The sequence below is a fragment of the Cornus florida genome, unplaced genomic scaffold (assembly GCF_030987335.1).
Source record: "Cornus florida cultivar Cherokee Brave unplaced genomic scaffold, ASM3098733v1 CherokeeBrave_3.0.0_Hap2_Chr09, whole genome shotgun sequence".
Classification (NCBI taxonomy): Eukaryota; Viridiplantae; Streptophyta; class Magnoliopsida; order Cornales; family Cornaceae; genus Cornus; species Cornus florida.
The window spans coordinates 72,000,397-72,014,658 of NW_026775579.1; the positions used below are offsets into that span (position 1 = coordinate 72,000,397).

Sequence of the window (14,262 nt, forward strand, 5' to 3'; positions counted from 1 at the left end):
TTCAATAGAGTTGCTCATAAAATTTTCTGGAAAGAATAAATTAAAGATTGTGCGATCTTGAAAATCTAACATGCTTCATTGGGTGAGATGGGTCCTGGTAAGTTTCATCATCAAACATTCGCGCAACTATTTATGGTGTGATATTTTAGATGAAATAGTTTGGTTGGAGCAACAAGTCCCATCATGGGACCAATCTGACATATTGATAAGAGTTAGTGAAGAAATTCCATATGAGATGGCTCAAAGATGATATAGAAGGAATGAAAATTGTATTTTTTAATTTGATGTTGCATTTTCATATTTCGAAATTAAAATTATCAAATATGTTCGTTCAAATTTTATGTTGCTTTTCTCTTACCTTTCATTTCAAGACATGTATTTCATGCTACTAAAAACAAAAACTAAAAAATAAAAAATGTAAAAAAGTAATACAAGAAAATAGTTGCTTCTAACCTAATCCTATATTCCCTCTGTCCCAAAATAAATATCTTTTTTGAGAACTGTGAATCACATTATGACCGTCACATTTCTCCAAAAGAGACATTTATTTTAGGACAGATATAGTAACATTTCTATTTTTAAAAATAAAAAATAAAAATAAATTAACAATACTTAGGTCTTCACTAGTGAGGATCTATACCATAATCACTGTTGATGTGAACCACTAATAAATGAACATGTCATCTTTAATTACCAAATCAAATATGATAGGTAATACCCACTTACCAAATCAAAAATAGTTATTTGATTACCCTCTATAATTTAATAATTAAAATAGAATATATTCATTTATTATTGATCCATATCAACGATAAGTATAATATAAATCTTAACTAGTGATGAGATAAGTATTGTTCAAAATAAAACCCTACAAAATTATATGGCCAAAGAAAAATTTAAAATGCCACCAATGAATAATGCAAAGAAGTGGGGCCCAATGAATGAGTAAGTCCAATAGATGTATAAATCAGCAACAATTATTGAAGTGAAACATATTCCATCATTATTTCTACAAATAAGAGAGAACAAATGGCATGAGCATCCAAAGGGTATTTTGGTCAAAGGAAAAGGTGAAGTGTGGTCAGTTGGACGGTTTGGAAAAGGGTATAATAGTAAAATGGGATGACAGCGTGCGTTGAAATAAAAATATTGAAGTAAACACTATTTAAAGAACCGAATCACAAAGAGAATTATATGAATTATTGGTTGCAAAAAAAAATTGAAATTACAATAGATTACAATGTATTTCTTTATGTATAACTTATTATAAGCTTTGAAACTTATAATCCTTTAAATCAAACTAGTCATGAGATCATATGTTAATAATTTATAATTTTAGACAGCTGCACCTTACCACTTTATATGCTCTTTTAGTGATACTTTGTTAATATATCATTGCTTATGATACACACACATATACAAATGCATACATACATACATATATATATATATATATATATATATATATATGGCAAAAATGCACTAAACACACTTAACTATTAACTTGTTACAAAATGCACCATTCAACTATTAATTATAGCAATTAAGTCCTTCAACTTTCAAAAGCACATACTCACATTGCGCATATGAGACTGATAACTTAAAACGAAATTTCATCACGTTTAATTGTTATAAGACAAAAATTCATAAAAGTTCTTAACATTCTCAATAGAAAAAGAAAAAAAGTAGTTGAATTCTTTATGCAAGAATTGCAATTAATTACTTTTTGAAGGAGTTGAATTAACTTAAATGTGAGATAGAGCCCTAATAGCCTATACTCATTTATATAGAACTTGGTAGTTGGTTGTACTACCACCTCCACAAGCTTTGAAATTTGTACTCCTTTAGATCAACAAATTATGCAAGGTGCAACCACTTCATTTGCTCTTTCAGTGTGACTTTGTTAATTGTGATTAAATGATCATTATATCATTGCTTATGAGTTATACGATACATACATACATATATATGTATATATAATTGACATGGACAATTTTTCATATATAAATACAAACAAGTATGTGGTGGGCCATGCACCTTTGTAACAAATTGTTTTAGTTACAGTGCATAACTGGGTGGAAAGAATGTGACAAGGGCTGTTAGCTCTTCCTCTGCATGTCAGATAAGTATTTTTCAAAGTTTTCATGATTTGGTCTATTTCACAACAAAATAATTCTTACAAATGCTTCAAACCATTTTAGTAAAAAATAGCTCCATAATTTCTTCCTCTACCATGACAGAAATTCCCACCATAAAATAGAAACTTAGAACCACCCTTGAAATCTAATAGTACTTTCTCACCAATTAGTGTCATGGATTCAAATTCTCGGAAGAACAAAATGAATGCCTCATTATCTTGCAAAGGTATCATGTGTGTCTATTTATATATATGAAAATTGTCGTAAAGTATAAAACAGAAACGAAGGGAAATTAAACGAGTAGTACATATAGATATTACGTGGCTCAGTCATTGGAACCTACATCCACAGAACAATGGCTACATTACTGTTATAATACAATCTCAATTCATACACAATACAATGGCGGTGGAGGCTCTTTTATATAAGAGAAGAAATTATGAGAATGGAGAGAATTAGAAAATAGGAAACAAGAAGGATTTTTCTCCACTGATTCCTCTAGTAACAGCAAAATCTTCAATAATAGGAAACAATACTGAAAGATTTCTCCATTGATTCGTCCATTAAATCTTCAATACTTCCCCTCAAGTTGGAGCATGAATATCCAACTTGCCCTTGAGATGACGAGTAATAACAAGTGTTAGAGGAGAAAAGACGAAAAACAATGCTACCAAACACACCGATAGCCAAAAAAAAAAAAAAAAAAACTACTGGAGACACGGCGAAGGCAAGGACAATGCTACCAAACACACCGGCAGTCCAAACAAAACGATAAAAATTGCCGGAGACACGGCAAAGACGAAGATAATGCTACCGAATACACCGGCAGCCCAAACAAATCAATAAAAAACTACAGGAGACACGGCAAAGGCGAAGAACATTATTGCCGAACAAACCGATAGCCCAAACAAGTCACAAATAGAACCGAAAAACCCTTAACAGCATTTCAGATGGTAAGGGAATACCCCAAAATAGGGGTCCGGACCTAGGAAGAGAAATTAGGCTCTAACACCAAATTGTAAAGCATAAAAAGGAAGCGAAGGAAAATTAAATGGTAGAACATACAGATATTTCGTGGTTCAGCCACTAAGGCCTACATTCACAGCACAGATGGCTACATTGCTATTATAATACTCTCTCAATTCATATACAATACAATGGTGGAGGCAATTTTATATAGGAGAAGAAATTATGAGAATGAAAAAAATTAGAAAATAGGAAACAATGAGGACTGATTCCACTAGTAACAAATTTTCAATTATAAGAAACAATATCAATTACTAAAAGATTTCTCCACTGATTCGTCCATTAAATTTTCAATAAAAATATCTGAACTAGCATTTTGCTAAGATGAAAATGCATTAATTAACTACTGGCCATTAGCTTAGTTGGTATAATTTTTAGGCTTTGTTTGGATACACATGAGAGAAAAAAAAGAAAAAGATGGCATTAGTTATGAGAGAAAAGAAAAGAATAAAAATGATAACAATAATCTCTATTCAGGTTTGGATAGATAAGAAAGAAAAACAAGTAAATGATAATATACTTATTTAAAATAATATAGAAGAGAGAAAAGAAATGAAATGATAACAACCAAATTACTATCATCATGTTTAATTAGATTGGACAAATAACAATTTCATTCTTTTAATTATTGAGGACAGTTTTGAAATTATAAAAATATTACTTAACCCTCTATCATTTTCCTCCCTATCTTCTCATTTCTAGAAGGATAGCATTTGAGATCCCTCCCTATCCTTTTCTCTTTACTAAAGTCATCCAAACACACTTCTCATTATCATTTTTTTTTTTTTTTTTTTCTTTTCTTTCCCTATCTCTCCAAATCATTCAATTTCTCTTTACTAAAGTCATCCAAACACACTTCTCATTATCATTTTTTTTTCTTTTCTTTTCTTTCCCTATCTCTCCAAATCATTCAATTCAAACAAAGCCTTACTCACTAAAAGAGAGTGTGAGGAGTTGAAGGGTATTTGTGGGTGTGTGAGTATGTATAATAAATAAATAAAAATAATAAAAATTGCATAAACTAAAATTGGAACAGCAAGTGGAGGAATGAAGCATGTGGGATGGACATGGACCAATATTAATATCTGTTTGGTGTACCTTTGGTGGCCCAATTTTAGAAGCTACATGTAGACAAAGGGTTAACTGAACATGGTAGACATGTGAATGTAAACTGAGATCATGTGTCAGCCATGTGGGTTAACCTCTCAGTTTATGCACTAGCTAAGAAACAACAAAAATTTATTCTTAGATATATATATATATAGATATATGTATGTATGTATATATATGTGTGTTTATGTGTGTGTAAATATAGGAGTGTGTGTAAATATAGGAGTGTGTGTGTGTGGCTTGTCTGACAACCCAAAATTGTGGAGTAATAATGGGGGTGAGCAATTAGTGTCCACATTCTCATGGAGCCCATTGCAGAGAATTTGTGACTCAACCTCATCCAATGAACTCAACTACAGGATTGATGTTTAATGGTCAGGATCAATCAGTTTTCAGTGAAGGCAGAGTCTAGAGTGTGACTCCTCAAGTGAAATAACTTGTGATAAATAACTCACTGGGTCCAAAGGAAGATTGAGGATCCAAGCATATGTGTGTATTTATCTATTGGAAAAAATAAAAATAATAATAATAATAATCTATATTTTTGCAATACTTGGCTAATATCACAATTTAAAACAATATCTCATTTTAAAATAAAAAGATTAACTCAGTATACGAGGCCATCTAAAATGAATATAAGTAAAGGATTTATCCTCTTCTTGTCCTATCCGAGAAGAGGATAAATCATATCCAGTGGCATTGGACTGTTGTAACACCCACCCGTGAGTCCCACCGGTGGAACAATCCCAATCGTCGCCATTGCACCTGAAAGCACCAGTGCATCGGAAAGGATATGGGTTCCTACTTCCTACTGAGGCGGTCACTAATACGAGAGGTCATTTTTGAATGGCCCAGAGAAAGACACAGAATGAGCGCGCGCCTCTCTCTTTCTCTCTCTAGTGCCCACTTCTCTGTGGATAAGCTTTCACTTGAAGACTTGAATGTGTTTGTTCAGAAGTCATATGGGCTAACTTTTAAGTAGTAGCCCCAGCCTACCAGAAATTTAGTAGTTGAGACAGCCAAACAATGTGTAAAATGTCACTTGGGAGTATCCTAACAACGGTAAAGAAAATAAAACATTTTAGGCTGCAGGATACAATTAATAGCGCTCCATTTCTAGTCAGTGAATGAAATATGTAAACCATTAATTGGTCTTCATAAGAGAGACAAAAAAAAGAAGCATAAACAAGTCTTTAAATTATACATGAAACACAGTTCCTGAGCCAGAAAAGGATGTTGCAACACAGAACACTGTCCTTTTGCCAAGAAAACTAACCTCCCACATGACATGCAACAAATCATCAAAAGCTAAAAAAGACGGCCGAGCTGTTTCAGCGAACGTTTAGAAATGGCAAACTTTGAACGTGGGACACCTGCATCTGACACTTAACTTGATACGCAAATCCTGCTCGACAACAGAACCAGCAGCAGCATGTTCACTTGGACTCATCCTATGACCTTCGAGAAAAGTATTAACGCGTCTGCTGTAGTCACATGCAGCTGATTAATCAAAGCTACTGCATTGGCAATAGGACAAGGTTCGATGGGAACAAAGAACACAGAATCTGCATATAGCAATAGATAATCACCAGGACTTCATGTTTCTGTTCTGTCTTATGAAATAAAATACATCAGAAAGAAAAACAAAGGAGTCAAACAAATTGCTTCTCTATACAAGGAGGATTGGGTTCTTGTACCTTATGATACAATTGCACGCAGTCATTTGTTCACCAAATAGAACAGGCTACATACATCTCCTAACCTCAGCTAGCATATCCGTTTCCAGAATCATCATAATGGAAAATTACAGTGATAATGACTGGTGAAGGGATTTAAGAACCGCTAAGTGTAATAGCTATGCCAAATTAGTAATTCAAGAACCACAACAATGATGATGTCAACACAAGAATATAATACACACCAATCTAATGCAATTGATGAATGCTAAAAGAAAAATATATGAATGCAATCAGTTTTGTTGTAGATCTCTCTATCTTAATTATCTCTCTGTATACTCTGTATCTCTTAGGATATGTACTGTGATATAGTGTATTCAATAAACAAATCAAAGATGTAAAGATAATACGGTTTCAGTGCTTACGTCAAAAAAGGAAACCATTTGCTCAAATGGCTCAATTGAGATATTTCTCCAGTAGGCATTGATTGAGATACCTCAATCGATCAAAGTGCAAAGGAATCCAAAACTTACAAAATCTTATGAAAGGAAGTTCCTAAAACACTTCTGATGCATATCAATTAGAGTTTTCCTAATCATATCATGAATTATCAAAACCCTAATCCTTGAATGCATAAAACCTAATTTGGTTCATCCATATAGTAATGTCAATTTAACATTTAACCCTTGGTGTTGGAGATTACGCTTTGCCCTTGGTTGAAGCTTGAATTCAGTCTTTAACCATGCCCAAGAGGTAACTAACTTGACACTAACTTACTTTTTAACATCTAGCTACGGTAAATATAAAAACAAAATTACAGATTCTATTTTTGATTAATGAAATATGCCAACTTAAATCCTATTGACCTAACAAAATTCCAATAATTCCCTTGCATAGTTCCGTGCTAGAAGAACCTTCCGTTGCGCCCACAATCTCAGCCCCATTATTGGAGCAAACTCCCAAGAAGCAGCAAAAGCCTCTCAACCATTTACTCTCCTCAGCTTAGATGATCCCCATCTTCTACTATAAGCAAAGTAATGATCTTCCTCAGGTCTGTCTGACCTTTTCATTCCAATCAATGTATCCACAAAGATGAGCTAGAGAAGGATTCGCCGCCTCTTCACTGAAGAAATGCTATATTCTCAAGTGGTCAAAGCATTACCAAAAAGAATATAAACTAATTTAATCATTCCTCAAGAAACAAGGAGAAAGAATTCTTCCTTTCGTCAGGCTAAATCTAACCAATTATCCTTGGTCAAATAGAAGTTAGTTGCTAAGCTGGTGGAGTGTGTTTTTACACATGAAATCAGTAACAGATACTTGCTACTTGGACTGAACTGCTTAGAACTACTCAGCCTTCACTTTTTTTCTTCTTTTCCTTTGCTACAGCAGTATTGGTGTCCCCAGTTATAATCGTGCATCAGAGTACCATTTTAATTTAAAATCATGTGAAGATCACTATAACAGCCATTATGGCTCGTGAATCTGGTTTCCAATTTATTTTAGTCTTCAAATTCCAGCCTCTCTCTTTTCTCATCTCTTCCTCGTTCAAAAACTGGGCTACATTATTTTTTACTCAGATATGCAACTTTTGGGGATCCAGAACGCAAGATTTAAGAACAAATTCATTTCAACAAGTTCAATGGTCTGAAAATAGCATTTATTTGTCCTCCCCCCCCCCCCCCCCCCCCCCCCCCCCCTTCTCTTTTTCTCTCTCCTTCCCTTTATTCCTCTTTGTATGGATTGAAGTTACTACATTCGTACGAGATTTACAAACAACATCCATCAATAAATGGAAGTAATGGACACCTGCCCAGCACCCATATTCACAGAATTGACACCAGGTAATGGCATTTTTGTAAATCGCATCATTTTATTGATACTATAAGGGTATATTATCAGTCAAAATATATTAACAATAAAAATAAAAAGTAGAAGAAAAGAAACAAACAAACCATCATTAAATAATATCTGTAACATCTGAAAAGAAATCATTAAGCATATTTCTAATTCAAAGTAATTCAAACAATACCAAAGCATGAACTTGAGTGGTATGCCCTCCACCTCCCCAAAGGGAAGGTTGATGGCTCAAGCCCTAGCGAGCATGTATGTGTGAGTATATTTATCTGTTTAAAAAAACAGTAGTGAAATACGATTGAATTAGAAATACATAGATTTCAAACTATTAAATGATACAATTGAAATATCAGGAAATTGAAACTATTCAAGGTTATAACATCTTGCAAAGTAAACACAGTACAATGATATGTATTTGGCAACAAAATCTTGCATGTTTTGAAGCCCATACATAGCAGGAAAATAGTTAAATATTAGGTGTTTTTTTACTATCCAACAAGGACAGTATAATGGCTTAAATATCAACCAAAAAGGAATGAAAGCACGGTAAAAATTTTGTCCTTTAAACACAATGTTTGCTCTGAGTGCAGCACAAACAAAATATTGACTCTTCATTGAGCAATGCTAAAGAGTTTATCAGCTACAACCATCAGTGCTATCACATCAGTTGTAAGAACTGCAAACAGCAATTCCATCAATTATTTTTTCCATAATAAGAAAAAATAATTGATTAGGTTTTTTTTAATTACTAGATTAGGCCTCTAAGGGAATAAATTTTAGAAGGTGAGAACAAAATATATATAGATATATCACTAGAGATTGACAAGTCACTATCTATTTTACACTATTTCTTTAATCAGTTTCAAGAGGCTGCCCATCAAAATATTAAACCTAACATATAAAAGAGTATAAATAATCTTGAACAACATTTAACCTAGCACACAGGGACTACAACCACCAAAATATTCATTATTGCATGAGATTTAAGAAAAATGAAAAATAAAAACTCCGCTCAAACATTTCTTTGAATAATTATATTTGCAAACATAATGTGAGTGAACATGATCAACAGCTTTGGCAGAAAATTAACTGCCAAGGCTATATCAGTTTTGTGAGCTGAACCCCTGGCATGTGAAATTCAAAGTAAATAGAACATGAAGCCTCAACCATATGCGATGTGAGAAGTGAAAACAAGAACCAGATGCAACCACATATATTATCATCAAGAGAAACAACAAGTTGAAGACTGAACTGGATGCTCAAATTTACAACCAGAAATTCAAATTAAAAGGGACATAAGGAAACAGAAAATTTATCCGCCAAAATAATCTAGATCTATAGGCAAAACCATTTCATTTAAGGCAAACCAAAGGACACTGGAACTAGTACTGCTGATAAAAGCATATACAGGCACGGTTATGACTAGGACAAGGTCTCTCAAACAAACTTTAAACCATAGAGAAGATTGGTGGCAGCTTACCAAAAACAAAAGAAACAAATTTTGACAACACTGGCCATTCAGTTACGGTCAGCATCCATCTCCTTCCGCTTCAACTCCAATGCTATGCGCTCATTCTCAAGCTTCATCCTCTCATTTTCCATCCTCATCATTTCCAACTCTTGGTCTTTCTTACTGCAGAATCTCTGCCATTTGAACCGCTCTTTCTCCAATTCTAACATCTGTGCCTGTATTTGTAGTTTCTGCTCTTCTAACTGAAGTGAGCGATGTTCCATCCGCTGCTTTTGTAAAAGGTTTGCTTTCACCCCTTCAGGTAACAGTTGATTTATATCAAAATGAGTATTTTGTGGGTAAGAATTGGAACTTTTGTCACACCCCAGAGTAGTCAAGGCATTCCCAAGACTAATATTTTCGTTACCCTCGGATTGCTTCATCTTCTTTGCAGAGCCCCCAGGCATCCCATACATTCCCCTGCGATCATCATGTATAGCAGTCTCCTCAAATTCATCACGATCATCAGCTTCTGCATCTTGATTATCCTCGTCAAAATCATCATGTGGTTGCCTCCTCACATCATTGTTCTCATTATCACCTCTACTTCTAAGAGCCAACCGCAAAGAACGCTGCAACTCAGGATCATGGGGTAGATGCAATCGGTTCCCATTATGGTAAGAACACATCTCTTCATAGAACAAATGCTTCGAGCTTAGAATTTTCCTGACCTCCTCCTTTGCTTTCTCTGATACGTGATCCATCACATCCAGAAGTTCTGGTCTCTCAACAACCTCACAAGAAGTTCCCCTTCCTAGGATCTCATTAAGCCTCTTATACCTTTTGTTAAGGTCATTAAATTTATCCTCACACTGCTGAGGTGAAACAAAATGGCCCCTTTCAGCCATAACCTTCGAAACTGATTTCCATTTACCTTTTTTCTGTAAATTAACATATTTCCTTCTCGACCCATTGCCATATTCAGATGTAGCATCCTCACCAATGTAAGAGACTGCTGTAACCAGAAGCCTAACCATCGTATCAGTCCACTTGACACGTTGCCATGGTGATCCCTTCTTCCCTTTATTCGCATCGTTTTGACCATCAAAAGCATCCTCTGTAAAGTTGGGTTCATCCTCATCACTTGCCGGATTTTCCCCCCTTTCTCCCTTTGGGTAATCTGCCAAAGAAATGGTCTGATCGCAATCATGCATGCTCCCTTTTCGGAAGGGGAAACCCTCATGAATCGAAGGATTCACCATTGACCCTTGTCTAGGAAGAGGGTGATGATGTTGATGGAGTGGAATTGGGTGTTGCTGTTGATGATGAACTCGCATTGAACCTTGCAAGTCAAGGCCCCCATAAGAACCACTGCCCGAAATCATATTCCCTGATGATAAATTCCCTTGCATTTCTAGCTAAAAAACTACAATTCAGATCAAACCCATGAACTCATTTCCTTCAAAATCCCTAGTTCAACAGTAAATTTTTGCCCTGTGAAAGTCTGTCTTACAAATCAGACCCATGACTTATTTACCTTAAAAGCCAATTGTCCACTGTAATAGGACCCTACAGCTCAGAAACCCCCAAACAAATTTCCAGTAATTCCCTCCTATAGCATTCGAGGTCCTTCAGGAGCTATCTATATAATTATTTAAGCAACACTTCTTCCATATAGATTCAGATTATACACACAATACTCTCTCTATATATAAATATATATCGAGAGAGATAGAATCCACTAATAGGTGGTCACGATCAACCAAATAAAGAAAGCTTGTTACAGACAAAATTCACCCAAAATTGAATTGATAGAAAGAAGATGAAAAATAAAAGATCAACAATTGGGTTCATCAAAAGAAGCAAATCAAATTATCTGGGTCGAGAACTTACATACACAGTTGGGCACCCATAAAACCAAATTAGACTTTCCTGAATATCACGAAGAACAACTCCTCTATTAGCTTTGGAAAATGAAGATCTGTCTGTGTCCGTATTCTTGGTGGTTATATAGCAATGGGAGAGGGTTGTCGCAGATTCAATGTATTGCAGAATCTGGTGGGACCATTTTAGCATATATTTATTATGTTGAGTCCCAGATAGAGGCTAAAAAGCTTACGGCAACAAACACACACACACATATTGAGAGAGTGTGGTGGTAACGAAATTTTTAGTACGACTGTGCTACTGATGAACCTGATTTTGCAACACCATGGGAGTTGGGTGGGCGTAACCCGAACAACCGAGTTTCGCTTGAAAATTTCACCAGTATGGGCAAGGTAGTTGGGCGAAACCCAAACAATTCGAGTTCCGCCTGAAAATTTCACCAATATGGGTAAAGTATTTGGGACTTATGAAACGGCACTGTTGTCAAAAAAAAAAAAAAAAAAAAACCGGCATTGGTATAAATTTTTGAGTCTAAATTTATTTTGGGTTTATTTTATTAATCCGAGCAACCTAAGGAATCCGAAATACAAGAAAATATATAATTTTTTTATTTTTAATGTTATTCATTGCTTATGTAAAATAAAATTAAAATTAGATTATTTACTATTTATAATAGGTATTCATCTAACTTAGACACACTTGCTTTAAAATTTTCAAGTAAAAAATTAATGATAATTGACTTTTAGTTAAGAAAAACAAATAATAAGATTATAAGATTTGATTTCTTTCCATATTATAATAAGAAGGAATTTTATTATGTCACACTAGTTTTCAAATTATAAATTGATTTTTTTCACATGATATTAGTATTTTTATTTTATTTTAAGTGTACGTAGTTATATGCTGTAACAAAATAAATAAATAATAACGTTTATTTATTAGTATGATATTATAATTTGGGATAATTCAAAAAATTCATGAAATTCATGCGGTTTGTCGTGAGTTGAGATGTGACGGGTTACTTGAAACTTGAATTTGGCACGACTGGATGTTAGAACTTTGAATTTGGCGTGAGCTAATCTCTTGACCCGCCCAACTAGTCCAAATTCCATCCCTAATCAAAATACTTATTTTTATGTTACTTTTTGTCGTTGAGCTTTATGAACATGTCACGCGACTACACACGCGACCACACGTGAAACTACCCACCCTATTATAATTACATATATAATTAATTTAAACAAAAATAATAATATAGCAGGCCGACAATCATTAAATGATGCTGTAAAATACCTCATGAGAAAAAATAGTGAAGAGAATCCATACTCCTTTCTCGGGTGAGAGAAATAAAAATTTACATTGGTGCTGGGTGAGGCAAAGATAGGTATTCAGTCTTGCTAATATTGTATAATTATTTAAATATTTTTATATAATACTAAAAATATTAAAATTTATTTTTATAAACTAAAATATGATTTTATAAGTTATTTAAAATAAAAAAAGGTAAAAATAGAGAAATTTAAACAGATGTTTTGATAAACAATTTTGAACGGACGAGATCGGAGACAGGAAGGGCCGTTTGCCTAAACAAGTCTTGTTGCAAGGATTAGGTGGTGGGCTCCCCGATCAAAATTCTTGTCGGTGCCTTGCCAAGAATTTTAATATAGTTGGGTCAAAAAAATACTATGAAAATAAATTTTAAAAAATATAAATGAATTATATCATTCTTTATATAAAAATCTTTTATATATTTATAATATAAAAAATTATAATAAGATCGTTTACAAACAAGAATGATTTCATAACTCATGCAAACAAATCTAATTTTGGCATACATGTAAAATATATATATAATGGATAAAGAAAAATCTAAAGTAAAAAATAATTAAATAAGATTATAAGGGAGAGAAGAAAATATGGGTTATATTTTCTCTCTATATATATACTTATATATTTCAACAAGGAAGCTTTAAAAGGATTTTAGATTGAGATGATTTAGTGGGCTTTGTAATTCTCATGTTAAATCGTTTCATTATTTTTTTTAGTAAGTAAATTTTTTATTATTTCTAAATATTAACTATTCATAAAGTTTGGAGGATTTTTTAAAGTTTATGTAATTAATAGAATTTTAATTAAACTTGTCCTCAAATTATTTAACTGGCTCGCTTCTCCTGTACTTGAGAGAATTTTGATACGTGGGCCCACCACTTCCATATGATTCCACTTGTGTCCAATAAAGTCTACCTATATACTTGGAAAAAATATGAGAAATCGAACCTTTAATAAGAAGAATAAGTTAATGCAATTCATCTAAGCCACGCAAAAAATAAGATGATGTAATGTGAAAGCAACACTTACAATATTGTGAACTTTGTCCTTAAAAAATTATATATATATCAATATATATTTTATAAACTTTGGTTCTGTTTGAAAAAATTGAAAATTAAGTAATGAAAATTTTAAAATCTTAATTTTTTATTTTATTTTATTTTTTTTTCATAATTGAACTGAATTTTAAGTATTGAAGTTCTAAGTGATAATATATATATATATATATATATATATATATATATTTGAATTTTCAGCGTTTAGTATAGATTGATAAATGATGTCTCTCTAATTTAAAATTTTATTTCATTTTAAGTAGCGTTTTCAATTATATTCAAATTGCGTTATCAAACTCATGTACTTAATAAATAAGTGATTAACCTGTTCATAATTACGCGTTCAATTGAATTATCAAATTTTATTTTTGTTCCGTGTAACTAGTAATAAGTAAAAAATCAAAAGGAACTCGTAAAATAAATCTAACTTGTAATACCATCACATATTTAGTTTAAGGTATGTCTCCCTCTTTTGTTTAAATGGTTTATTAGAATGATGCCCTTGGCTTTGAAGTATTCTCAAAGAAAGAAAGAAAAAAAATTTGCTTTCAATATAAAAGTAATGATGGGAATAATATCTGTACTAATTTTTTTTTTTTTAAATAGTATCTCTGTGCATATTATGTCAATTGAAATGACTTCAAATCAAATCATATTTCGAATTTCATTCAGTATAAATTAAACAACAAAAATTCTATTTTAGATATTGATTGAAATCTTGTTTCTTGATGAGC

General features: G+C 33.0%; 1 protein-coding gene across 1 annotated transcript; it reads right to left on the reverse strand.

Annotated features, from left to right (window-relative positions):
• Positions 1-5,353: 5,353 nt before the first annotated feature.
• Positions 5,354-11,376, reverse strand: LOC132274360 (uncharacterized). Its single transcript, XM_059775622.1, has 2 exons — positions 9,288-11,376; positions 5,354-5,839 (listed from the first exon to the last, which is right to left on the reverse strand). Exon 1 carries the CDS (start codon positions 10,667-10,669, stop codon positions 9,326-9,328), a length of 1,344 nt encoding a protein of 447 aa, XP_059631605.1. The 5' UTR covers positions 10,670-11,376; the 3' UTR covers positions 5,354-5,839; positions 9,288-9,325.
• Between the last annotated feature and the right edge of the window lie 2,886 nt (positions 11,377-14,262).

Excerpts from the sequence above, each read along its gene's own strand:
- LOC132274360 (XM_059775622.1), bottom strand. The coding sequence starts at position 10,669 with ATGCAAGGGAATTTATCATCAGGGAATATGATTTCGGGCAGTGGTTCT.